This window comes from Dendropsophus ebraccatus, chromosome 3 (genome assembly GCF_027789765.1).
Source record: "Dendropsophus ebraccatus isolate aDenEbr1 chromosome 3, aDenEbr1.pat, whole genome shotgun sequence".
Taxonomy (NCBI): Eukaryota; Metazoa; Chordata; class Amphibia; order Anura; family Hylidae; genus Dendropsophus; species Dendropsophus ebraccatus.
The window spans coordinates 200743570-200768730 of NC_091456.1; the positions used below are offsets into that span (position 1 = coordinate 200743570).

Here is a 25161-nt window from a genome sequence, read left to right on the forward strand (position 1 = left end):
AGCACGAAACTCCTGCTGAGACATGTAGTGCGTCGGAGCCGGGGGAGCAGCCAGCTATGCCAGCAGATCCTGCAGGTACTGACCACAGCTGAGGGCTCGTTACAGTGTATACAGTACCGATGTCCCTGCTCACCGCCCCCCCCCCCCCATCCGTCACTTTCTTCCCTTGCTGCCCCCCCCCCCCATTCGTCACTTCCCTGCTCAGCGCCCCCCCATCCATTACTCCTGCCCCCCCATCCGTCACCCCCCTGCTGCTGCTCCTCCCACATCCGTCACTCCCCTCCCCTGCTGCCGGCCCACCATCCGTCACTCCGCACCCCCCCCTGCTGCCGGCCCACCATCCGTCACTCCGCACCCCCCCTGCTGCCGCCCCACCATCCGTCACTGCGCACCCCCCCTGCTGCCCTTCCCCCCCACTGTTGCTGCCGCCCCACCATCCGTCACTCCGCACCCCCCCTGCTGCCGCCCCACCATCCGTCACCCCCCCCTGCTGCCCCTCCCACATCCGTCACTCCCCCTGCTGCCCTCCCCCCCCCACCCCTGTTGCTGCCGCCCCACCATCCGTCACTCCGCACCCCCCCTGCTGCCGCCCCACCATCCGTCACTGCCCCTGCTGCCCCCCCCCCGTTGCTGCCGCCCCACCATCCGTCACCCCCCCTGCTGCCCCTCCCACATCCGTCACTCCCCCTGCTGCCCTCCCCCCCCCCCCTCTGTTGCTGCCGCCCCACCATCCGTCACTCCGCACCCCCCCCTGCTGCCGCCCCACCATCCGTCACTCCCCCTGCTGCCCCCCCCCCCGTTGCTGCCGCCCCACCATCCGTCCCCCCCCCCCCCCCTGTTGCGGCCGCCCCCCCATCCGTCACCCCCCCCCCCCGTTGCTGCCATCATCTGTCACTCCCCCCCCCTTGCTGCCTCCCCTCCCCACTGCTGCCATCACCCATCTCTCTATCTCCGCAGGTGAATCCCCTGCTCGAGGCTTTCGGAAACGCTGAGACGGTGATGAACCAGAACAGCAGTCGCTTTGGGAAATACATCCAGCTGCGCTTCAGCGACGGCTCTGGTGAGTGGTGTCATGTGACCCAGGAGGACACCGTAGCTTTAAGAGCAGCTTCCTGACATTATAAGTAAGGGGGTCTCCTAACTCCCCACAGACGGGTGATGCCAGGTGTATGGGGGTCTCCTGACTCTCCACAGACGGGTGATGCCAGGTGTATGGGGGTCTCCTGACTCTCCACAGACGGGTGATGCCAGGTGTATGGGGGTCTCCTGACTCTCCACAGACGGGTGATGCCAGGTGTATGGGGGTCTCCTGACTCTCCACAGACGGGTGATGCCAGGTGTATGGGGGTCTCCTGACTCTCCACAGACGGGTGATGCCAGGTGTATGGGGGTCTCCTGACTCTCCACAGACGGGTGATGCCAGGTGTATGGGGGTCTCCTGACTCTCCACAGATGGGTGATGCCAGGTGTATGGGGGTCTCCTGACTCTCCACAGACGGGTGATGCCCGGTTTATGGGGGTCTCCTGACTCTCCACAGACGGGTGATGCCAGGTGTATGGGGGTCTCCTGACTCTCCACAGACGGGTGATGCCAGGTGTATGGGGGTCTCCTGACTCTCCACAGACGGGTGATGCCAGGTGTATGGGGGTCTCCTGACTCTCCACAGTCAGATGATGCCAGGTGTATGGGGGTCTCCTGACTCTCCACAGACGGGTGATGCCAGGTGTATGGGGGTCTTTCTCTCCGCAGTCAGATGATGCCAGGTGTATGGGGGTCTCCTGACTCTTCACAGACGGGTGAGGCCAGGTGTATGGGGGTCTCCTGACTCTCCACAGACGGGTGAGGCCAGGTGTATGGGGGTCTCCTGACTCTCCACAGACGGGTGAGGCCAGGTGTATGGGGGTCTCCTGACTCTCCACAGACGGGTGAGGCCAGGTGTATGGGGGTCTCCTGACTCTCCACAGACGGGTGAGGCCAGGTGTATGGGGGTCTCCTGACTCTCCACAGACGGGTGATGCCAGGTGTATGGAGGTCTCCTGACTCTCCACAGACGGGTGATGCCAGGTGTATGGGGGTCTCCTGACTCTCCACAGACGGGTGATGCCAGGTGTATGGGGGTCTCCTGACTCTCCACAGACGGGTGATGCCAGGTGTATGGGGGTCTCCTGACTCTCCACAGACGGGTGATGCCAGGTGTATGGGGGTCTCCTGACTCTCCACAGACGGGTGATGCCAGGTGTATGGGGGTCTCCTGACTCTCCACAGACGGGTGATGCCAGGTGTATGGGGGTCTCCTGACTCTCCACAGACGGGTGATGCCAGGTGTATGGGGGTCTCCTGACTCTCCACAGACGGGTGATGCCAGGTGTATGGGGGTCTCCTGACTCTCCACAGACGGGTGATGCCAGGTGTATGGGGGTCTCCTGACTCTCCACAGACGGGTGATGCCAGGTGTATGGGGGTCTCCTGACTCTCCACAGTCGGGTGATGCTAGGTGTATGGGGGTCTCCTGACTCTCCACAGACGGGTGATGCCAGGTGTATGGGGGTCTTTCTCTCCGCAGTGAGGGGAGCCAAGATTAATGAGTATCTCCTGGAGAAGTCTCGGGTGTCGCACCAGGATCCGGGGGAGAGGAACTTCCATGTCTTCTACTACATGCTGTTCGGGTGTCCTGAGGAGGAGAAGGAAGTGTTTGGTCTCCTGCAACCGTCCATGTACAGGTAGGAACCAGGGGTCACATGTCCATGGTGTGGGCGGAGCCTGGGGGGTAGGGTAGAAGGGTGCAGAGGACTAGAAGCTGTGATTCCACCTCCATACTGGTATACTACTCCAGAGCTGCACTCACTATTCTGCTGTTACATCATGTCTCCTCCAGAGCTGCACTCACTATTCTGCTGTTACATCATGTCTCATCCTCCAGAGCTGCACTCACTATTCTGCTGTTACATCATGTCTCATCCTCCAGAGCTGCACTCACTATTCTGCTGTTACATCATGTCTCCTCCTCCAGAGCTGCACTCACTATTCTGCTGTTACATCATGTCTCATCCTCCAGAGCTGCACTCACTATTCTGCTGTTACATCCTGTCTCCTCCTCCAGAGCTGCACTCACTATTCTGCTGTTACCATAGGCTTCTCTGATTTCCCGCTGTAGGTATATTGGCCAGGGGTGGGAGGAATCGGACATCAGGCGTTGGAGTGACGGTTACCAGACGTTGTGTAACGCCATGCGGATGGTCGGGTTCCATAATCAGGTTGGTTCCTTACAGAAATTAGCCCCTCCCCCTGTGTATATAGGGACATGCCCCTCATTCCCTCTCTGTATATAGCGACATGCCCCTCCTTTCCCCGGTGTCTGTATGGACAGGCCCCTCCCCCTCTGTGTGGATGGACATGGGCCTCCCCCCCCCCCCCCCTCTGTATGGATGGACATGGCCCCTCCCCCTCTGTATGGATGGACATGGCCCCTCCCCCCTCTGTATGGATGGACATGGCCCCTCCCCCTCTGTATGGATGGACATGGCCCCTCCCCCTCTGTATGGATGGACACGGCCCCTCCCCCTCTGTATGGATGGACAAGCCCCTCCCCCTCTGTATGGATGGACAAGCCCCTCCCCCTCTGTATGGATGGACAGGCCCCTCCCCCTCTGTATGGATGGACAGGCCCTCTTCCCCTCTGTATGGATGGACATGGCCCCTCCCCCTCTGTATGGATGGACATGGCCCCTCCCCCTCTGTATGGATGGACATGGCCCCTCCCCCTCTGTATGGATGGACATAGCCCCTCCCCCTCTGTATGGATGGACATAGCCCCTCCCCCTCTGTATGGATGGACATAGCCCCTCCCCCTCTGTATGGATGGACATAGCCCCTCCCCCTCTGTATGGATGGACATAGCCCCTCCCCCTCTGTATGGATGGACAGGCCCCTCCCCCTCTGTATGGATGGACAGGCCCCTCCCCCTCTGTATGGATGGACAGGCCCCTCCCCCTCTGTATGGATGGACAGGCCCCTCCCCCTCTGTATGGATGGACAGGCCCCTCCCCCTCTGTATGGATGGACAGGCCCCTCCCCCTCTGTATGGATGGACAGGCCCTCTTCCCCTGATCTGTATGGATGGACATGGCCCCTCCCCCTCTGTATGGATGGACAGGCCCCCCCCTCCACCTCTGTATGGATGGACATGGCCCCTCCCCCTCTGTATGGATGGACATGGCCCTCTTCCCCTGATCTGTATGGATGGACATGGCCCCTCCCCCTCTGTATGGATGGACAGGCCCCTCCCCCTCTGTATGGATGGACAGGCCCTCTTCCCCTGATCTGTATGGATGGACATGGCCCCTCCCCCTCTGTATGGATGGACAGGCCCCCCCCCTCCACCTCTGTATGGATGGACATGGCCCCTCCCCCTCTGTATGGATGGACAGGCCCTCTTCCCCTGATCTGTATGGATGGACATGGCCCCTCCCCCTCTGTATGGGATGGACAGGCCCCCCCTCCCCCTCTGTATGGATGGACAGGCCCCCCCCTCCCCCTCTGTATGGATGGACAGGCCCCCCCCTCTGTATGGATGGACAGGCCCCCCCCTCCACCTCTGTATGGATGGACCTGGCCCCTCCCCCTCTGTATGGATGGACATGGCCCCTCCCCCTCTGTATGGATGGACATGGCCCTCCCCCCCTCTGTATGGAATGGACATGGCCCCTCCCCCTCTGTATGGATGGACAGGCCCCTCCCCCTCTGTATGGATGGACAGGCCCCTCCCCCTCTGTATGGATGGACATGGCCCCTCCCCCTCTGTATGGATGGACAGGCACCCCCCTCCCCCTCTGTATGGATGGAAATGGCCCCTCCCCCTCTGTATAGATGGACATGGCCTCCCCCCCTCTGTATGGAATGGACATGGCCCCTCCCCCCCCCCCCCCCCCCCCTCTGTATGGATGGACAGGCCCCTCCCCCTCTGTTATGGATGGACAGGCCCCTCCCCCTCTGTATGGATGGACAGGCCCCTCCCCTCTGTATGGATGGACAGGCCTCTTCCCCTGATCTGTATGGATGGACATGGCCCCTCCCCCTCTGTATGGATGGACAGGCCCCCCCCTCCACCTCTGTATGGATGGACATGGCCCCTCCCCCTCTGTATGGATGGACAGGCCCTCTTCCCCTGATCTGTATGGATGGACATGGCCCCTCCCCCTCTGTATGGATGGACAGGCCCCCCCTCCCCCTCTGTATGGATGGACAGGCCCCCCCTCCCCCTCTGTATGGATGGACAGGCCCCCCCCTCTGTATGGATGGACAGGCCCCCCCCTCCACCTCTGTATGGATGGACATGGCCCCTCCCCCTCTGTATGGATGGACATGGCCCCTCCCCCTCTGTATGGATGGACATGGCCCTCCCCCCCTCTGTATGGATGGACATGGCCCCTCCCCCTCTGTATGGATGGACAGGCCCCTCCCCCTCTGTATGGATGGACAAGCCCCTCCCCCTCTGTATGGATGGACATGGCCCCTCCCCCTCTGTATGGATGGACAGGCACCCCCCCCCCCCTCTGTATGGATGGAAATGGCCCCTCCCCCTCTGTATAGATGGACATGGCCTCCCCCCCTCTGTATGGATGGACATGGCCCCCCCCCCCCCCCCCCCCCCCCCCCCCCCCCCCCCCCCCCTCTGTATGGATGGACATGGCCTCCCCCCCTCTGTATGGATGGACATGGCCCCTCCCCCCCCCCCCTCTGTATGGATGGACATGGCCTCCCCCCCTCTGTATGGATGGACATGGTATCACCTGATGGCTCCCAGGGACGGAGATTCTGTTCTTGGCCCCGCCCCTTACTGCAGTGATGTCACTTCCTGTTGCCTCGGCAGGAGGAGCTGGACCTGCAGACCATCCTGTCGGGGGTGCTGTCTCTGGGGAATCTTGTGTTTGAGCCAGAGGAGGCAGGAGGCGTATCGGTGGCCCGAGCCTCTATGGGCTGGCTGAAGGCTGCTGCGGTGAGTGACCCCGTGGGCGTCGCCGCCATCTGTGAGGGGAGGGCCGGGGGCGTCGCCGTCTGTGGGGGGAGAGACGCCATCTGTGGGGGGAGGGCCGGGGGCGTTGCCATCTGTGGGGGGAGAGTCGGGGGCGTCGCCATCTGTGGGGGGAGGGCCGGGGGGCGTCGCCGTGTGGGGGAGAGACACCATCTGTGGGGGGCGTCGCCATCTGTGGGGGGAGGGCCGGGGGGCGTCGCCGCCATCTGTGGGGGGAGGGCCGGGGGGCGTCGCCGCCATCTGTGGGGGGAGGGCCGGGGGGCGTCGCCGCCATCTGTGGGGGGAGGGCCGGGGGGGGGAATCCCCGCCATCTGTGGGGGGAGAGCCGGGGGGCGTCGCTGCCATCTGTGGGGGGAGAGGCGGGGGGCGTCGCCGCCATCTGTGAGGGGAGGGCCGGGGGCGTCGCCGTCTGTGGGGGGAGAGACGCCATCTGTGGGGGGAGGGCCGGGGGCGTTGCCATCTGTGGGGGGAGGGCCGGGGGGCGTCGCCGTCTGTGGGGGGAGACACACCATCTGGGCGTCGCCGCCATCTGTGAGGGGAGGGCCGGGGGCGTCGCCGTCTGTGGGGGGAGAGACGCCATCTGTGGGGGAGGGCCGGGGGGCGTCGCCGTCTGTGTGGGGAGAGACCCCATCTGTGGGGGGCGTCGCCGCCATCTGTGGGGGGAGGGCCGGGGGGCGTCGCCGCCATCTGTGGGGGGAGGGCCAGGGGGCGTCGCCGCCATCTGTGGGGGGAGAGCCGGGGGGCGTCGCCGCCATCTGTGGGGGGAGGGCCAGGGGGCGTCGCCGCCATCTGTGGGGGGAGAGCCGGGGGGCGTCGCCGCCATCTGTGGGGGGAGAGCCGGGGGGCGTCGCCGCCATCTGTGGGGGGAGAGCCGGGGGGCGTCGCCGCCATCTGTGGGGGGAGAGCCGGGGGGCGTCGCCGCCATCTGTGGGGGGAGAGCCGGGGGGCGTCGCCGCCATCTGTGGGGGGAGAGCCGGGGGGCGTCGCCGCCATCTGTGGGGGCAGAATCTGGAGCATTGTGGTGGGGCTGATCTTTGGGGCATCTTGCAGGGGCAGTTCGGGGTGCAGCCGGAGGATCTGATGAGCTGTCTGATCTGTACAATATCTGTCACCCGCGGTGAGGCCATCCGGAGGCTGCACAGCAAACAGCAGGCGGAAGGTGAGGCCGGGGCTCCGGGGCCCTCATGCTGTGTAGGTGTATGTAGTATGTTACATGTGTGTCCTCCTCCTCCTCTGTGTAGGTGTATGTAGTATGTTACATGTGTGTCCTCCTCTGTGTAGGTGTATATAGTATGTTACATGTGTGTCCTCCTCTGTGTAGGTGTATGTAGTATGTTACATGTGTGTCCTCTGTGTAGGTGTATGTAGTATATTACATGTGTGTCCTCCTCCTCTGTGTAGGTGTATGTAGTATGTTACATGTATGTCCTCCTCTGTGTAGGTGTATGTAGTATGTTACATGTGTGTCCTCCTCTGTGTAGGTGTATGTAGTATGTTACATGTGTGTCCCTACTCTGTGTAGGTGTATGTAGTATGTTACATGTGTGTCCTCCTCTGTGTAGGTGTATGTAGTATGTTACATGTGTGTCCTCCTCTGTGTAGGTGTATGTAGTATGTTACATGTGTGTCCTCCTCTGTGTAGGTGTATGTAGTATGTTACATGTGTGTCGTCCTCCTCCTCCTCTTTGTAGGTGTATGTAGTATGTTACATGTGTGTCCTCCTCCTCCTCTGTGTAGGTGTATGTAGTATGTTACATGTGTGTCCTCCTCTGTGTAGGTGTATGTAGTATGTTACATGTGTGTCCTCCTCTGTGTAGGTGTATGTAGTATGTTACATGTGTGTCCTCCTCTGTGTAGGTGTATGTAGTATGTTACATGTGTGTCCTCTGTGTAGGTGTATGTAGTATATTACATGTGTGTCCTCCTCCTCTGTGTAGGTGTATGTAGTATGTTACATGTGTGTCCTCCTCTGTGTAGGTGTATGTAGTATGTTACATGTGTGTCCTCCTCCTCTGTGTAGGTGTATGTAGTATGTTACATGTGTGTCCTCCTCTGTGTAGGTGTATGTAGTATGTTACATGTGTGTCCTCTGTGTAGGTGTATGTAGTATGTTACATGTGTGTCCTCCTCTGTGTAGGTGTATGTAGTATGTTACATGTGTGTCCTCCTCCTCTGTGTAGGTGTATGTAGTATGTTACATGTGTGTCCTCCTCTGTGTAGGTGTATGTAGTATGTTACATGTGTGTCCTCCTCTGTGTAGGTGTATGTAGTATGTTACATGTGTGTCCTCCTCTGTGTAGGTGTATGTAGTATGTTACATGTGTGTCCTCTGTGTAGGTGTATGTAGTATGTTACATGTGTGTCCTCCTCTGTGTAGGTGTATGTAGTATGTTACATGTGTGTCCTCCTCTGTGTAGGTGTATGTAGTATGTTACATGTGTGTCCTCCTCATCTGTGTAGGTGTATGTAGTATGTTACATGTGTGTCCTCCTCCTCCTCTGTGTAGGTGTATGTAGTATGTTACATGTGTGTCCTCCTCTGTGTAGGTGTATGTAGTATGTTACATGTGTGGCCTCCTCTGTGTAGGTGTATGTAGTATGTTACATGTGTGTCCTCCTCCTCCTCCTCTGTGTAGGTGTATGTAGTATGTTACATGTGTGTCCTCCTCCTCTGTGTAGGTGTATGTAGTATGTTACATGTGTGGCCTCCTCTGTGTAGGTGTATGTAGTATGTTACATATGTGTCCTCCTCCTCTGTGTAGGTGTATGTAGTATGTTACATGTGTGTCCTCCTCTGTGTAGGTGTATGTAGTATGTTACATGTGTGTCCTCTGTGTAGGTGTATGTAGTATGTTACATGTGTGTCCTCCTCCTCTGTGTAGGTGTATGTAGTATGTTACATATGTGTCCTCCTCTGTGTAGGTGTATGTAGTATGTTACATGTGTGTCCTCCTCCTCCTCTGTGTAGGTGTATGTAGTATGTTACATGTGTGTTCTCCTCTGTGTAGGTGTATGTAGTATGTTACATGTGTGTCCTCCTCTGTGTAGGTGTATGTAGTATGTTACATGTGTGTCCTCCTCCTCTGTGTAGGTGTATGTAGTATGTTACATGTGTGTCCTCCTCCTCCTCTGTGTAGGTCTATGTAGTATGTTACATGTGTGTCCTCCTCCTCTGTGTAGGTGTATGTAGTATGTTACATGTGTGTCCTCCTCCTCTGTGTAGGTGTATGTAGTATGTTACATGTGTGTCCTCCTCTGTGTAGGTGTATGTAGTATGTTACATGTGTGTCCTCCTCCTCTGTGTAGGTGTATGTAGTATATTACATGTGTGTCCTCCTCTGTGTAGGTGTATGTAGTATGTTACATGTGTGTCCTCCTCCTCTGTGTAGGTGTATGTAGTATGTTACATGTGTGTCCTCCTCCTCTGTGTAGGTGTATGTAGTATGTTACATATGTGTCCTCCTCCTCTGTGTAGGTGTATGTAGTATGTTACATGTGTGTCCTCCTCTGTGTAGGTGTATGTAGTATGTTACATGTGTGTCCTCCTCCTCCTCTGTGTAGGTGTATGTAGTATGTTACATGTGTGTCCTCCTCCTCTGTGTAGGTGTATGTAGTATGTTACATGTGTGTCCTCCTCCTCTGTGTAGGTGTATGTAGTATGTTACATGTGTGTCCTCTGTGTAGGTGTATGTAGTATGTTACATGTGTGTTCTCCTCTGTGTAGGTGTATGTAGTATATTACATGTGTGTCCTCCTCCTCCTCTGTGAAGGTGTATGTAGTATGTTACATGTGTGTCCTCCTCCTCTGTGTAGGTGTATGTAGTATGTTACATGTGTGTCCTCCTCCTCTGTGTAGGTGTATGTAGTATGTTACATGTGTGTCCTCCTCCTCTGTGTAGGTGTATGTAGTATGTTACATGTGTGTCCTCCTCTGTGTAGGTGTATGTAGTATGTTACATGTGTGTCCTCCTCCTCCTCTGTGTAGGTGTATGTAGTATATTACATGTGTGTCCTCCTCTGTGTAGGTGTATGTAGTATGTTACATGTGTGTACTCCTCCTCTGTGTAGGTGTATGTAGTATGTTACATGTGTGTCCTCCTCCTCTGTGTAGGTGTATGTAGTATATTACATGTGTGTCCTCCTCCTGTGTAGGTGTATGTAGTATGTTACATGTGTGTCCTCCTCCTCTGTGTAGGTGTATGTAGTATATTACATGTGTGTCCTCCTCCTCTGTGTAGGTGTATGTAGTATGTTACATGTGTGTCCTCCTCTGTGTAGGTGTATGTAGTATGTTACATGTGTGTCCTCCTCTGTGTAGGTGTATGTAGTATGTACATGTGTGTCCTCCTCTGTGTAGGTGTATGTAGTATATTACATGTGTCCTCCTCCTCTGTGTAGGTGTATGTAGTATGTTACATGTGTGTCCTCCTCTGTGTAGGTGTATGTAGTATGTTACATGTGTGTCCTCCTCTGTGTAGGTGTATGTAGTATATTACATGTGTCCTCCTCCTCTGTGTAGGTGTATGTAGTATGTTACATGTGTGTCCTCCTCTGTGTAGGTGTATGTAGTATATTACATGTGTCCTCCTCCTCTGTGTAGGTGTATGTAGTATGTTACATATGTGTCCTCCTCCTCCTCTGTGTAGGTGTATGTAGTATGTTACATATGTGTCCTCCTCTGTGTAGGTGTATGTAGTATGTTACATATGTGTCCTCCTCCTCCTCTGTGTAGGTGTATGTAGTATGTTACATGTGTGTCCTCCTCCTCTGTGTAGGTGTATGTAGTATGTTACATGTGTGTCCTCCTCTGTGTAGGTGTATGTAGTATGTTACATGTGTGTCCTCCTCCTCTGTGTAGGTGTATGTAGTATGTTACATGTGTGTCCTCCTCCTCTGTGTAGGTGTATGTAGTATGTTACATGTGTGTCCTCCTCCTCCTCTGTGTAGGTGTATGTAGTATGTTACATGTGTGTCCTCCTCCTCTGTGTAGGTGTATGTAGTATGTTACATGTGTGTCCTCTGTGTAGGTGTATGTAGTATGTTACATGTGTGGCCTCCTCTGTGTAGGTGTATGTAGTATGTTACATGTGTGTCCTCCTCTGTGTAGGTGTATGTAGTATGTTACATGTGTGTCCTCCTCCTCTGTGTAGGTGTATGTAGTATGTTACATGTGTGTCCTCTGTGTAGGTGTATGTAGTATGTTACATGTGTGTCCTCCTCCTCCTCTGTGTAGGTGTATGTAGTATGTTACATGTGTGTCCTCCTCTGTGTAGGTGTATGTAGTATGTTACATGTGTGTCCTCCTCTGTGTAGGTGTATGTAGTATGTTACATGTGTGTCCTCTGTGTAGGTGTATGTAGTATATTACATGTGTGTCCTCCTCCTCCTCTGTGTAGGTGTATGTAGTATGTTACATGTGTGTCCTCCTCCTCTGTGTAGGTGTATGTAGTATGTTACATGTGTGTCCTCCTCTGTGTAGGTGTATGTAGTATGTTACATGTGTGTCCTCCTCCTCTGTGTAGGTGTATGTAGTATGTTACATTTGTGTCCTCCTCTGTGTAGGTGTATGTAGTATGTTACACGTGTGTCCTCCTCCTCTGTGTAGGTGTATGTAGTATGTTACATGTGTGTCCTCCTCCTCTGTGTAGGTGTATGTAGTATGTTACATGTGTGTCCTCCTCCTCCTCTGTGTAGGTGTATGTAGTATGTTACATGTGTGTCCTCTGTGTAGGTGTATGTAGTATGTTACATGTGTGTGTCCTCCTCCTCTGTGTAGGTGTATGTAGTATGTTACATGTGTGTCCTCCTCTGTGTAGGTGTATGTAGTATGTTACATGTGTGTCCTCCTCCTCCTCTGTGTAGGTGTATGTAGTATGTTACATGTGTGTCCTCCTCTGTGTAGGTGTATGTAGTATGTTACATGTGTGTCCTCCTCCTCTGTGTAGGTGTATGTAGTATGTTACATGTGTGTCCTCTGTAGGTGTATGTAGTATGTTACATGTGTGTCCTCCTCCTCTGTGTAGGTGTATGTAGTATGTTACATGTGTGTCCTCCTCCTCCTCTGTGTAGGTGTATGTAGTATGTTACATGTGTGTCCTCCTCTGTGTAGGTGTATGTAGTATGTTACATGTGTGTCCTCCTCTGTGTAGGTGTATGTAGTATGTTACATGTGTGTCCTCTGTGTAGGTGTATGTAGTATATTACATGTGTGTCCTCCTCTGTGTAGGTGTATGTAGTATGTTACATGTGTGTCCTCTGTGTAGGTGTATGTAGTATGTTACATGTGTGTTCTCCTCTGTGTAGGTGTATGTAGTATATTACATGTGTGTCCTCCTCCTCCTCTGTGTAGGTGTATGTAGTATGTTACATGTGTGTCCTCCTCCTCTGTGTAGGTGTATGTAGTATGTTACATGTGTGTCCTCCTCTGTGTAGGTGTATGTAGTATGTTACATGTGTGTCCTCCTCCTCTGTGTAGGTGTATGTAGTATGTTACATTTGTGTCCTCCTCCTCCTCTGTGTAGGTGTATGTAGTATGTTACATGTGTGTCCTCTGTGTAGGTGTATGTAGTATGTTACATGTGTGTCCTCCTCCTCTGTGTAGGTGTATGTAGTATGTTACATGTGTGTCCTCCTCCTCTGTGTAGGTGTATGTAGTATGTTACATGTGTGTCCTCTGTAGGTGTATGTAGTATGTTACATGTGTGTCCTCCTCCTCTGTGTAGGTGTATGTAGTATGTTACATGTGTGTCCTCCTCCTCCTCTGTGTAGGTGTATGTAGTATGTTACATGTGTGTCCTCCTCTGTGTAGGTGTATGTAGTATGTTACATGTGTGGCCTCCTCTGTGTAGGTGTATGTAGTATGTTACATGTGTGTCCTCCTCTGTGTAGGTGTATGTAGTATGTTACATGTGTGTTCTCCTCTGTGTAGGTGTATGTAGTATGTTACATGTGTGTCCTCCTCCTCCTCTGTGTAGGTGTATGTAGTATGTTACATGTGTGTCCTCTGTGTAGGTGTATGTAGTATGTTACATGTGTGTCCTCTGTGTAGGTGTATGTAGTATGTTACATGTGTGTGTCCTCCTCTGTGTAGGTGTATGTAGTATGTTACATGTGTGTTCTCCTCTGTGTAGGTGTATGTAGTATGTTACATGTGTGTCCTCCTCCTCCTCTGTGTAGGTGTATGTAGTATGTTACATGTGTGTCCTCCTCTGTGTAGGTGTATGTAGTATATTACATGTGTGTTCTCCTCTGTGTAGGTGTATGTAGTATGTTACATGTGTGTTCTCCTCTGTGTAGGTGTATGTAGTATGTTACATGTGTGTCCTCCTCCTCTGTGTAGGTGTATGTAGTATGTTACATGTGTGTCCTCCTCCTCTGTGTAGGTGTATGTAGTATGTTACATGTGTGTCCTCCTCCTCTGTGTAGGTGTATGTAGTATGTTACATGTGTGTCCTCCTCTGTGTAGGTGTATGTAGTATGTTACATGTGTGTGTCCTCCTCTGTGTAGGTGTATGTAGTATGTTACATGTGTGTTCTCCTCTGTGTAGGTGTATGTAGTATGTTACATGTGTGTCCTCCTCCTCCTCTGTGTAGGTGTATGTAGTATGTTACATGTGTGTCCTCCTCTGTGTAGGTGTATGTAGTATATTACATGTGTGTTCTCCTCTGTGTAGGTGTATGTAGTATGTTACATGTGTGTTCTCCTCTGTGTAGGTGTATGTAGTATGTTACATGTGTGTCCTCCTCCTCCTCTGTGTAGGTGTATGTAGTATGTTACATGTGTGTTCTCCTCTGTGTAGGTGTATGTAGTATGTTACATGTGTGTCCTCCTCCTCCTCTGTGTAGGTGTATGTAGTATGTTACATGTGTGTCCTCCTCCTCTGTGTAGGTGTATGTAGTATGTTACATGTGTGTCCTCCTCCTCTGTGTAGGTGTATGTAGTATGTTACATGTGTGTCCTCCTCCTCTGTGTAGGTGTATGTAGTATGTTACATGTGTGTCCTCTGTGTAGGTGTATGTAGTATGTTACATATGTGTCCTCCTCTGTGTAGGTGTATGTAGTATGTTACATGTGTGTCCTCCTCTGTGTAGGTGTATGTAGTATGTTACATGTGTGTCCTCCTCCTCCTCTGTGTAGGTGTATGTAGTATGTTACATGTGTGTCCTCTGTGTAGGTGTATGTAGTATATTACATGTGTGTCCTCCTCTGTGTAGGTGTATGTAGTATGTTACATGTGTGTCCTCTGTGTAGGTGTATGTAGTATGTTACATGTGTGTTCTCCTCTGTGTAGGTGTATGTAGTATATTACATGTGTGTCCTCCTCCTCCTCTGTGTAGGTGTATGTAGTATATTACATGTGTGTCCTCCTCTGTGTAGGTGTATGTAGTATATTACATGTGTGTCCTCCTCTGTGTAGGTGTATGTAGTATGTTACATGTGTGTCCTCCTCTGTGTAGGTGTATGTAGTATGTTACATGTGTGTCCTCCTCTGTGTAGGTGTATGTAGTATGTTACATGTGTGTCCTCCTCTGTGTAGGTGTATGTAGTATGTTACATGTGTGTCCTCCTCTGTGTAGGTGTATGTAGTATGTTACATGTGTGTCCTCTGTGTAGGTGTATTTAGTATATTACATGTGTGTCCTCCTCTGTGTAGGTGTATGTAGTATGTTACATGTGTGTCCTCCTCTGTGTAGGTGTATGTAGTATGTTACATGTGTGTCCTCCTCCTCTGTGTAGGTGTACGTAGTATGTTACATGTGTGTCCTCCTCTGTGTAGGTGTATGTAGTATGTTACATGTGTGTCCTCCTCCTCTGTGTAGGTGTATGTAGTATGTTACATGTGTGTCCTCCTCTGTGTAGGTGTATGTAGTATGTTACATGTGTGTCCTCCTCTGTGTAGGTGTATGTAGTATATTACATGTGTGTCCTCCTCCTCTGTGTAGGTGTATGTAGTATGTTACATGTGTGTCCTCCTCCTCTGTGTAGGTGTATATAGTATATTACATGTGTGTCCTCCTCCTCTGTGTAGGTGTATGTAGTATGTTACATGTGTGTCCTCTGTGTAGGTGTATGTAGTATATTACATGTGTGTCATCCTCCTCCTCTGTGTAGGTGTATGTAGTATGTTACATGTGTGTCCTCCTCCTCTGTGTAGGTGTATGTAGTATGTTACATGTGTGTCCTCCTCTGTGTAGGTGTATGTAGTATGTTACATGTGTGTCCTCCTCTGTGTAGGTGTATGTAGTATGTTACATGTGTGTCCTCCTCTGTGTAGGTGTATGTAGTATGTTACATGTGTGTCCTCCTCTGTGTAGGTGTATGTAGTATGTTACACGTATGTCCTCCTCTGTGTAGACGCCAGGGACTCCATCTCCCGTGTGGTTTATTCGCGTCTTTTTGGTTGGATTGTAACAAAAGTGAATGAACTTCTTGCCGGAGACGTGGTGAGCAGAGGCGGGGTGCAGGAGATCGGTGAGTGCACACTGATAATGGTGGTTGTGGTGGGGATGGGGGTTGTAATGATGATGATGGGGGTTGTAGTGGTGATAATGAAGATCGGGGTTGTGATGATGGGGGTTGTGGTGGTGATGATGATTGTGGTGGGGATGGGGGTTGTAGTGGTGGTGATGAAGATCGGGGTTGTGATGATGGGGGTTGTGGTTTTTATCTTCAGGGATTCTCGATATCTTTGGGTTTGAGAACTTTGTTGTGAATCGCTTTGAGCAGTTGTGTATAAACCTGGCGAACGAGCAGCTGCAGAACTTCTTTAACCAGGTAAGTGACAGAGCACAGCTCCTGCTGTGTATGATGCATCCTATACGTGTATGACATCTCCTCTGTGTGTGTGTATTGTCCTGTGTGTATGACATCTCCTCTGTGTGTGTGTATTTTCCTGTGTGTATGACGTCTCGTGTGTGTGTGTTTTATCCTGTGTGTATGACGTCTCCTCCGTGTATGATCGTGTATGACATCTCCTCCGTGTATGACGTGTGCTGTATGTGTATGATCGTGTATGGCGTCTCCTCCGGGTATGACGTGTGCTGTATGACGTCTCCTCCGTGTATGACGTGTGCTGTATGTGTATGATCATGTATGACGTGTGCTGTATGTGTATGACGTCTCCTCCGTGTATGACGTGTGCTGTATGTGTATGATCATGTATGACGTGTGCTGTATGTGTATGACGTCTCCTCCGTGTATGACGTGTGCTGTATGTGTATGATCGTGTATGACGTCTCCTCCGTGTATGACGTGTGCTGTATGTGTATGATCGTGTATGACGTCTCCTCCGTGTATGACCTGTGCTGTATGTGTATGATCGTGTATGACGTCTCCTCCGTGTATGATCATGTATGACGTGTGCTCTATGTGTATGATCATGTATGACGTCTCCTCCGTGTATGACGTTTGCTGTATGTGTATGATCATGTATGACGTGTGCTGTATGTGTATGATCGTGTATGACGTCTCCTCCGTGTATGACGTGTGCTGTATGTGTATGATCGTGTATGACGTCTCCTCCGTGTATGACGTGTGCTGTATGACGTCTCCTCCGTGTATGACGTGTGCTGTATGTGTATGATCATGTATGACGTGTGCTGTATGTGTATGATCGTGTATGACGTGTGCTGTATGTGTATGACGTCTCCTCCGTGTATGACGTGTGCTGTATGTGTATGATCGTGTATGACGTGTGCTGTATGTGTATGATCATGTATGACGTGTGCTGTATGTGTATGACGTCTCCTCTGTGTATGACGTGTGCTGTATGTGTATGATCATGTATGACGTGTGCTGTATGTGTATGACGTCTCCTCCGTGTATGACGTGTGCTGTATGTGTATGATCGTGTATGACGTCTCCTCCGTGTATGACGTGTGCTGTATGTGTATGACGTCTCCTCCGTGTATGACGTTTGCTGTATGTGTATGATCATGTATGACGTGTGCTGTATGTGTATGATCGTGTATGATGTCTCCTCCGTGTATGACGTGTGCTCTATGTGTATGATCGTGTATGAAGTGTGCTGTATGTGTATGACGTCTCCTCCGTGTATGACGTGTGCTGTATGTGTATGATCATGTATGACGTGTGCTGTATGTGTATGACGTCTCCTCTGTGTATGACGTGTGCTGTATGTGTATGATCATGTATGACGTGTGCTGTATGTGTATGATCATGTATGACGTGTGCTGTATGTGTATGATCGTGTATGACGTCTCCTCCGTGTATGATCGTGTATGACGTCTCCTCCGTGTATGACGTGTGCTGTATGACGTCTCCTCCGTGTATGACGTGTGTTGTATGTGTATGATCATGTATGACGTGTGCTGTATGTGTATGCTCGTGTATGACGTCTCCTCCATGTATGACGTGTGCTGTATGTGTATGATCGTGTATGACGTCTCCTCCGTGTATGACGTTTGCTGTATGTGTATGATCATGTATGATGTGTGCTGTATGTGTATGATCGTGTATGACGTCTCCTCCGGGTATGACGTGTGCTGTATGTGTATGATCGTGTATGACGTGTGCTGTATGTGTATGACGTCTCATCCGTGTATGACGTGTGCTGTATGTGTATGACGTCTCCTCCGTGTATGACGTGTGCGGTATGTGTATGATCGTGTATGACGTCTCCTCCGTGTATGACGTGTGCTGTATGTGTATGATCGTGTATGACGTCTCCTCCGTGTATGACGTGTGCTGTATGTGTATGATCGTGTATGACGTCTCCTCCGTGTATGACGTCTCCTCCGTGTATGACGTGTGCTGTATGAAGTCTCCTCCGTGTATGACGTGTGTTGTATGTGTATGATCATGTATGACGTGTGCTGTATGTGTATGATCATGTATGACGTGTGCTGTATGTGTATGATCGTGTATGACGTCTCCTCCGTGTATGATCGTGTATGACGTCTCCTCCGTGTATGACGTGTGCTGTATGACGTCTCCTCCGTGTATGACGTGTGTTGTATGTGTATGATCATGTATGACGTGTGCTGTATGTGTATGCTCGTGTATGACGTCTCCTCCATGTATGACGTGTGCTGTATGTGTATGATCGTGTATGACGTCTCCTCCGTGTATGACGTTTGCTGTATGTGTATGATCATGTATGATGTGTGCTGTATGTGTATGATCGTGTATGACGTCTCCTCCGGGTATGACGTGTGCTGTATGTGTATGATCGTGTATGACGTGTGCTGTATGTGTATGACGTCTCATCCGTGTATGACGTGTGCTGTATGTGTATGACGTCTCCTCCGTGTATGACGTGTGCGGTATGTGTATGATCGTGTATGACGTCTCCTCCGTGTATGACGTGTGCTGTATGTGTATGATCGTGTATGACGTCTCCTCCGTGTATGACGTGTGCTGTATGTGTATGATCGTGTATGACGTCTCCTCCGTGTATGACGTCTCCTCCGTGTATGACGTGTGCTGTATGAAGTCTCCTCCGTGTATGACGTGTGTTGTATGTGTATGATCATGTATGACGTGTGTTGTATGTGTATGATCATGTATGACGTGTGCTGTATGTGTATGATCGTGTATGACGTGTGCTGTATGTGTATGACGTCTCCTCCGTGTATGACGTGTGCTGTATGTGTATGATCGTGTATGACGTGTGCTGTATGTGTATGATCGTGTATGACGTGTGCTGTATGTGTATGACGTGTGCTGTATGTGTATGATCGTGTATGACGTCTCCTCCGTGTATGACGTGTGCTGTATGTGTATGATGTCTCCTCCGTGTATGACGTGTGCTGTATGTGTATGATCGTGTATGACGTCTCCTCCGTGTATGACGTGTGCTGTATGTTTATGACGTCTCCTCCGTGTATGACGTGTGCTGTATGTGTATGACGTGTGCTGTATGTGTATGACGTCTCCTCTGTGTATGATGTGTGCTGTATGTGTATGACGTCTCCTCTGTGTATGACGTGTGCTGTATGTGTATGATCGTGTATGACGTCTCCTCCGTGTATGACGTGTGCTGTATGTGTATGATCGTGTATGACGTGTGCTGTATGTTTATGACGTCTCCTCCGTGTATGACGTGTGCTGTATGTGTATGATCATGTATGACGTGTGCTGTATGTGTATGACGTCTCCTCTGTGTATGACGTGTGCTGTATGTGTATGACGTCTCCTCTGTGTATGACGTGTATGACGTGTGCTGTATGTGTATGATCGTGTATGACGTCTCCTCCGTGTATGACGTTTGCTGTATATGTATGATCATGTATGACGTGTGCTGTATGTGTATGGTCGTGTATGACGTCTCCTCCGTGTATGACGTGTGCTGTATGTGTATGATCGTGTATGACGTGTGCTGTATGTGTATGATCGTGTATGACGTCTCCTCCGTGTATGACGTTTGCTGTATATGTATGATCATATATGACGTGTGCTGTATGTGTATGATCGTGTATGACGTCTCCTCCGTGTATGACGTGTGCTGTATGTGTATGATCGTGTATGACGTGTGCTGTATGTGTATGATCGTGTATGACGTGTGCTGTATGTGTATGATCGTGTATGACGTGTGCTGTATGTGTATGATCGTGTATGACGTCTCCTCTGTGTATGATCATGTATGACGTCTCCTCTGTGTATGACGTCTCCTCCGTGTATGACGTGTGCTGTATGTGTATGACGTGTGCTGTATGTGTATGATCATGTATGACGTCTCCTCCGTGTATGATGTGTGCTGTATGACGTCTCCTCCGTGTATGACGTGTGCTGTATGTGTATGACGTCTCCTCCGTGTATGACGTGTGCTGTATGTGTATGACGTCTCCTCCGTGTATGATGTGTGCTGTATGTGTATGACGTGCGCTGTATGTGTATGATCGTGTATGACGTCTCTCCGTTTCCTGGCAGCACATATTCCTGATGGAGCTGCAGCATTACCGGGAGGAGGGGATCCAGGAGGACGCCATCGCCTTCACCAATAACCAGAGCGTCTTGGTGTGTACAGTCATCTGAGCATCGGGCCCCCAGATGTCCTTATACCACATCCAGGGGCCCCCGAGTATAGCAGGATGTGTACGCCCCCTGCCCCCAAGTATAGCTGTGTGGCCCCTGTGTGATGGGGGGGCAGTATAGCTGTGTGGCCCCTGTGTGATGGGGGGGCAGTATAGCTGTGTGGCCCCTGTGTGATGGGGGGGCAGTATAGCTGTGTGGCCCCTGTGTGATGGGGGGGGCAGTATAGCTGTGTGGCCCCTGTGTGATGGGGGGGGGCAGTATAGCTGTGTGGCCCCTGTGTGATTGGGGTCAGTATAGCTGAGTGGCCCCTGTGTGATGGGGGGGGGCAGTATAGCTGTGTGGCCCCTGTGTGATGGGGGGGCAGTATAGCTGTGTGGCCCCTGTGTGATGGGGGGTCAGTATAGCTGTGTGGCCCCTGTGTGCTGGGGGGGGGGTCAGTATAGCTGTGTGGCCCCTGTGTGATGGGGGGGGGCAGTATAGCTGTGTGGCCCCTGTGTGATGGGGGGGCAGTATAGCTGTGTGGCCCCTGTGTGATGGGGGGGGGCAGTATAGCTGTGTGGCCCCTCTGTGATGGGGGGGGGGCAGTATAGCTGTGTGGCCCCTGTGTGATTGGGGTCAGTATAGCTGTGTGGCCCCTGTGTGATTGGGGGTCAGTATAGCTGTGTGGCCCCTGTGTGATTGGGGGTCAGTATAGCTGTGTGGCCCCTGTGTGATGGGGGGGCAGTATAGCTGTGTGGCCCCTGTGTGATGGGGGGGGCAGTATAGCTGTGTGGCCCCTGTGTGATGGGGGGGGCAGTATAGCTGTGTGGCCCCTGTGTGATTGGGGTCAGTATAGCTGTGTGGCCCCTGTGTGATTGGGGGGTCAGTATAGCTGTGTGGCCCCTGTGTGATGGGGGGGGCAGTATAGCTGTGTGGCCCCTGTGTGATTGGGGTCAGTATAGCTGTGTGGCCCCTGTGTGATTGGGGTCAGTATAGCTGTGTGGCCCCTGTGTGATTGGGGGTCAGTATAGCTGTGTGGCCCCTGTGTGATTGGGGTCAGTATAGCTGTGTGGCCCCTGTGTGATTGGGGGTCAGTATAGCTGTGTGGCCCCTGTGTGATTGGGGGTCAGTATAGCTGTGTGGCCCCTGTGTGATTGGGGGTCAGTATTGCTGTGTGGCCCCTGTGGCCCTCATGGTGTCTTCCTCTGACCTGCAGGATCTCTTCCTGGCTCGCCCCTGGGGCATCCTCTCCATTCTGGATGAACAGACATCATTTCCACAGGTGAGTCATGTGATCTACGGAATTCTGAGCTCCGCCCCCGATCATTATATGATATTACACAATTACCCCTCATAATAAATGCTCCTATGTGTGGTCACATGACAGCTGACATCACATCCTGCTGTGGTAATGGTCAGCCATTGGGCAGCATGTAAGGGCGGGGTTTGATGGTCACGTGACCATCAACGCTGATGACTCTTTTGTTATAACTTGTTCTCAGGCGTCTGATTCGTCATTTGTGGAGAAACTCAGCGCCGGATGTCGTGGAAACGCGAACTATGAGCGGCTGCGAGGGAAAGAGCCGGGGTTCACTGTACATCACTACGCCGGGAAGGTAACAGCCCCGCCCCCAATAACAGCCCCTCACTGCAGGCTGAGAGGGTGTAACAGTAATGTTATAGCCCCGCCCCCAATAACACCCCCTCACTGCAGGCTGAGAGGGTGTAACAGTAATGTTATAGCCCCGCCCCCAATAACAGCCCCTCACTGCAGGCTGAGAGGGTGTAAGAAGTAATGTTATAGCCCCGCCCCCAATAACAGCCCCTCACTGCAGGCTGAGAGGGTGTAACAGTAATGTTATAGTCCCGCCCCCAATAACAGCCCCTCACTGCTGGCTAAGAGGGTGTAACAGTAATGTTATAGCCCCGCCCCCAATAACACCCCCTCACTGCAGGCTGAGAGGGTGTAACAGTAATGTTGTAGCCCCGCCCCCAATAACACCCCCTCACTGCAGGCTGAGAGGGTGTGATAGTAATGTTATAGTCCCGCCCCCAATAACACCCCCTCACTGCAGGCTGAGAGGGTGTAACAGTAATGTTATAGCCCCGCCCCCAATAACACCCCCTCACTGCAGGCTGAGAGGGTGTAAGAGTAATGTTATAGCCCCGCCCCCAATAACACCCCCTCACTGCAGGCTAAGAGGGTGTAACAGTAATGTTGTAGCCCCGCCCCCAATAACACCCCCTCACTGCAGGCTAAGAGGGTGTAACAGTAATGTTATAGCCCTGTCCCCTAATAACACCCCCTCACTGCAGGCTAAGAGGGTGTAACAGTAATGTTGTAGCCCCGCCCCCAATAACACCCCCTCACTGCAGGCTAAGAGGGTGTAACAGTAATGTTATAGTCCCGCCCCCAATAACACCCCCTCACTGCAGGCTAAGAGGGTGTAACAGTAATGTTGTAGCCCCGCCCCCAATAACACCCCCTCACTGCAGGCTAAGAGGGTGTAACAGTAATGTTATAGCCCCGCCCCCCAATAACACCCCCTTACTGCAGGCTGAGAGGGTGTAACAGTAATGTTATAGCCCCGCCCCCAATAACACCCCCTCACTGCAGGCTGAGAGGGTGTAACAGTAATGTTGTAGCCCCGCCCCCAATAACACCCCCTCACTGCAGGCTAAGAGGGTGTAACAGTAATGTTATAGCCCCGCCCCCCAATAACACCCCCTTACTGCAGGCTGAGAGGGTGTAACAGTAATGTTGTAGCCCCGCCCCCAATAACACCCCCTCACTGCTGGCTAAGAGGGTGGCCTCGCCTCCTAGTGGCCTTCACACTAACAGTGTAGCTCCACCCCTTAGTGGCCTTCACTGTTAGCTCCACCCCCTAGTGGTTCTACCATTAACCCCTTCATGAGGCAGAGTAGTGTTTCCTTTTAGGGTGTATACGCGTATAGGCTCAGATGGTGCTATTATTGTGTCACCCATTGTTCTGTGTAATGACGGGCTGTGATATAATAATCTATGGGGGGGGAGGGGTCGTCTTTCCGCCATTCCTCGTGTGGTAAACAATAGGCCATCACCCATCACCCATCACCCATCACCCATCACTACAACTTTTATTTTACTGCTTTCAAAAAATTACAACTTTAAAAATAAAATGAGTTTGCTTGAATGTATTGCGGCCCCTCTGGCGGTTCTGTATTGCGGCCCCTCTGGCGGTTCTGTATTGCGGCCCCTCTGGCTGCTGAAGGGGGTGGGCTCTGTCACTTTTTATTTAGCCCCTCCCCTTATATCAATCTCCCTCTTCCTCTGCTTCTCCCCTCCTCCTCTGCTTCTCCCCTCCTCCTCTGCTTCTCCCCTCCTCCTCTGCTTCTCCCCTCCTCCTCTGCTTCTCTGCTTCTCCCCTTCTCCCCTCCTTCTCCCCTCTTCCTCTGCTTCTCCCCTCCTCCTCCTTCTCCTCTCCTTCTCCCCTCCTTCTCCCCTCCTTCTCCCCTCCTCCTCTGCTTCTCCCCTCCTCCTCTGCTTCTCCCTTCCTCCTCTGCTTCTCCCCTCTTCCTCTGCTTCTCCCCTCCTCCTCCTTCTCCTCCCCTTCTCCCCTCCTTCTCCCCTCCTCCTCTGCTTCTCCCCTCCTCCTCTGCTTCTCCCCTCCTCCTCTGCTTCTCTGCTTCTCCCCTTCTCCCCTCCTTCTCCCCTCTTCCTCTGCTTCTCCCCTCTTCCTCTGCTTCTCCCCTCCTCCTCCTTCTCCTCTCCTTCTCCCCTCCTTCTCCCCTCCTCCTCTGCTTCTCCCCTCCTCCTCTGCTTCTCCCCTCCTCCTCTGCTTCTCCCTTCCTCCTCTGCTTCTCCCTTCCTCCTCTGCTTCTCCCCTCCTCCTCTGCTTCTCCCCTCCTCCTCTGCTTCTCTGCTTCTCCCCTTCTCCCCTCCTTCTCCCCTCTTCCTCTGCTTCTCCCCTCCTCCTCTGCTTCTCCCTTCCTCCTCTGCTTCTCCCTTCCTCCTCTGCTTCTCCCTTCCTCCTCTGCTTCTCCCTTCCTCCTCTGCTTCTCCCTTCCTCCTCTGCTTCTCCCCTCCTCCTCTGCTTCTCCCCTCCTCCTCTGCTTCTCTGCTTCTCCCCTCCTCCTCTGCTTCTCCCCTCCTCCTCTGCTTCTCCCCTCCTCCTCTGCTTCTCCCCTCCTCCTCTGCTTCTCCCCTCCTCCTCTGCTTCTCCCCCCCTCCTCTGCTTCTCCCCCCCTCCTCTGCTTCTCCCCTCCTCCTCTGCTTCTCCCTCCTCCTCTGCTTCTCCCCTCCTCCTCTGCTTCTCCCCTCCCTCCTCTGCTTCTCCCCTCCTCCTCTGCTTCTCCCCTCCTCCTCTGCTTCTCCCCTCCTCCTCTGCTTCTCCCCTCCTCCTCTGCTTCTCCCCTCCTCCTCTGCTTCTCCCCTCCTCCTCTGCTTCTCCCCTCCTCCTCTGCTTCTCCCCTCCTCCTCTGCTTCTCCCCTCCTCCTCTGCTTCTCTGCTTCTCCCCTTCTCCTCTGCTTCTCCCCTCCTCCTCTGCTTCTCTGCTTCTCCCCTTCTCCTCTGCTTCTCCCCTCCTCCTCTGCTTCTCCCCTCCTCCTCTGCTTCTCCCCTCCTCCTCTGCTTCTCCCCTCCTCCTCTGCTTCTCCCCTCCTCCTCTGCTTCTCTGCTTCTCCCCTCCTCCTCTGCTTCTCCCCTCCTCCTCTGCTTCTCTGCTTCTCCCCTTCTCCTCTGCTTCTCCCCTCCTCCTCTGCTTCTCCCCTCCTCCTCTGCTTCTCCCCTCCTCCTCTGCTTCTCTGCTTCTCCGCTTCTCCCCTCCTCCTCTGCTTCTCCCCTCCTCCTCTGCTTCTCTGCTTCTCCCCTTCTCCCCTCCTTCTCCCCTCTTCCTCTGCTTCTCCCCTCCTCCTCCTTCTCCTCTCCTTCTCCCCTCCTTCTCCCCTCCTTCTCCCCTCCTCCTCTGCTTCTCCCCTCCTCCTCTGCTTCTCCCTTCCTCCTCTGCTTCTCCCCTCTTCCTCTGCTTCTCCCCTCCTCCTCCTTCTCCTCCCCTTCTCCCCTCCTTCTCCCCTCCTTCTCCCCTCCTCCTCTGCTTCTCCCCTCCTCCTCTGCTTCTCCCCTCCTCCTCTGCTTCTCCCCTTCTCCCCTCTTCCTCTGCTTCTCCCCTCCTCCTC

General features: G+C 52.7%; 1 protein-coding gene across 1 annotated transcript in view; it reads left to right on the forward strand.

The window, feature by feature from the left end:
* LOC138786387 (myosin-IIIb-like) overlaps positions 1 to 25161 on the forward strand; it is an 80635-nt gene that overhangs the window by 8952 nt on the left and 46522 nt on the right. Inside the window, exons 4-14 of the mRNA XM_069963374.1 lie at positions 1 to 75; positions 958 to 1060; positions 2565 to 2721; positions 3156 to 3255; positions 5871 to 5996; positions 7083 to 7191; positions 15387 to 15503; positions 15706 to 15806; positions 19923 to 20009; positions 21223 to 21288; positions 21509 to 21622. The exon at positions 1 to 75 is cut by the window's left edge and continues 28 nt beyond it. Of these exons, the coding sequence (XP_069819475.1) occupies positions 1 to 75; positions 958 to 1060; positions 2565 to 2721; positions 3156 to 3255; positions 5871 to 5996; positions 7083 to 7191; positions 15387 to 15503; positions 15706 to 15806; positions 19923 to 20009; positions 21223 to 21288; positions 21509 to 21622 (1155 nt within the window). The remainder of the gene's footprint in view (positions 76 to 957; positions 1061 to 2564; positions 2722 to 3155; positions 3256 to 5870; positions 5997 to 7082; positions 7192 to 15386; positions 15504 to 15705; positions 15807 to 19922; positions 20010 to 21222; positions 21289 to 21508; positions 21623 to 25161) is intronic.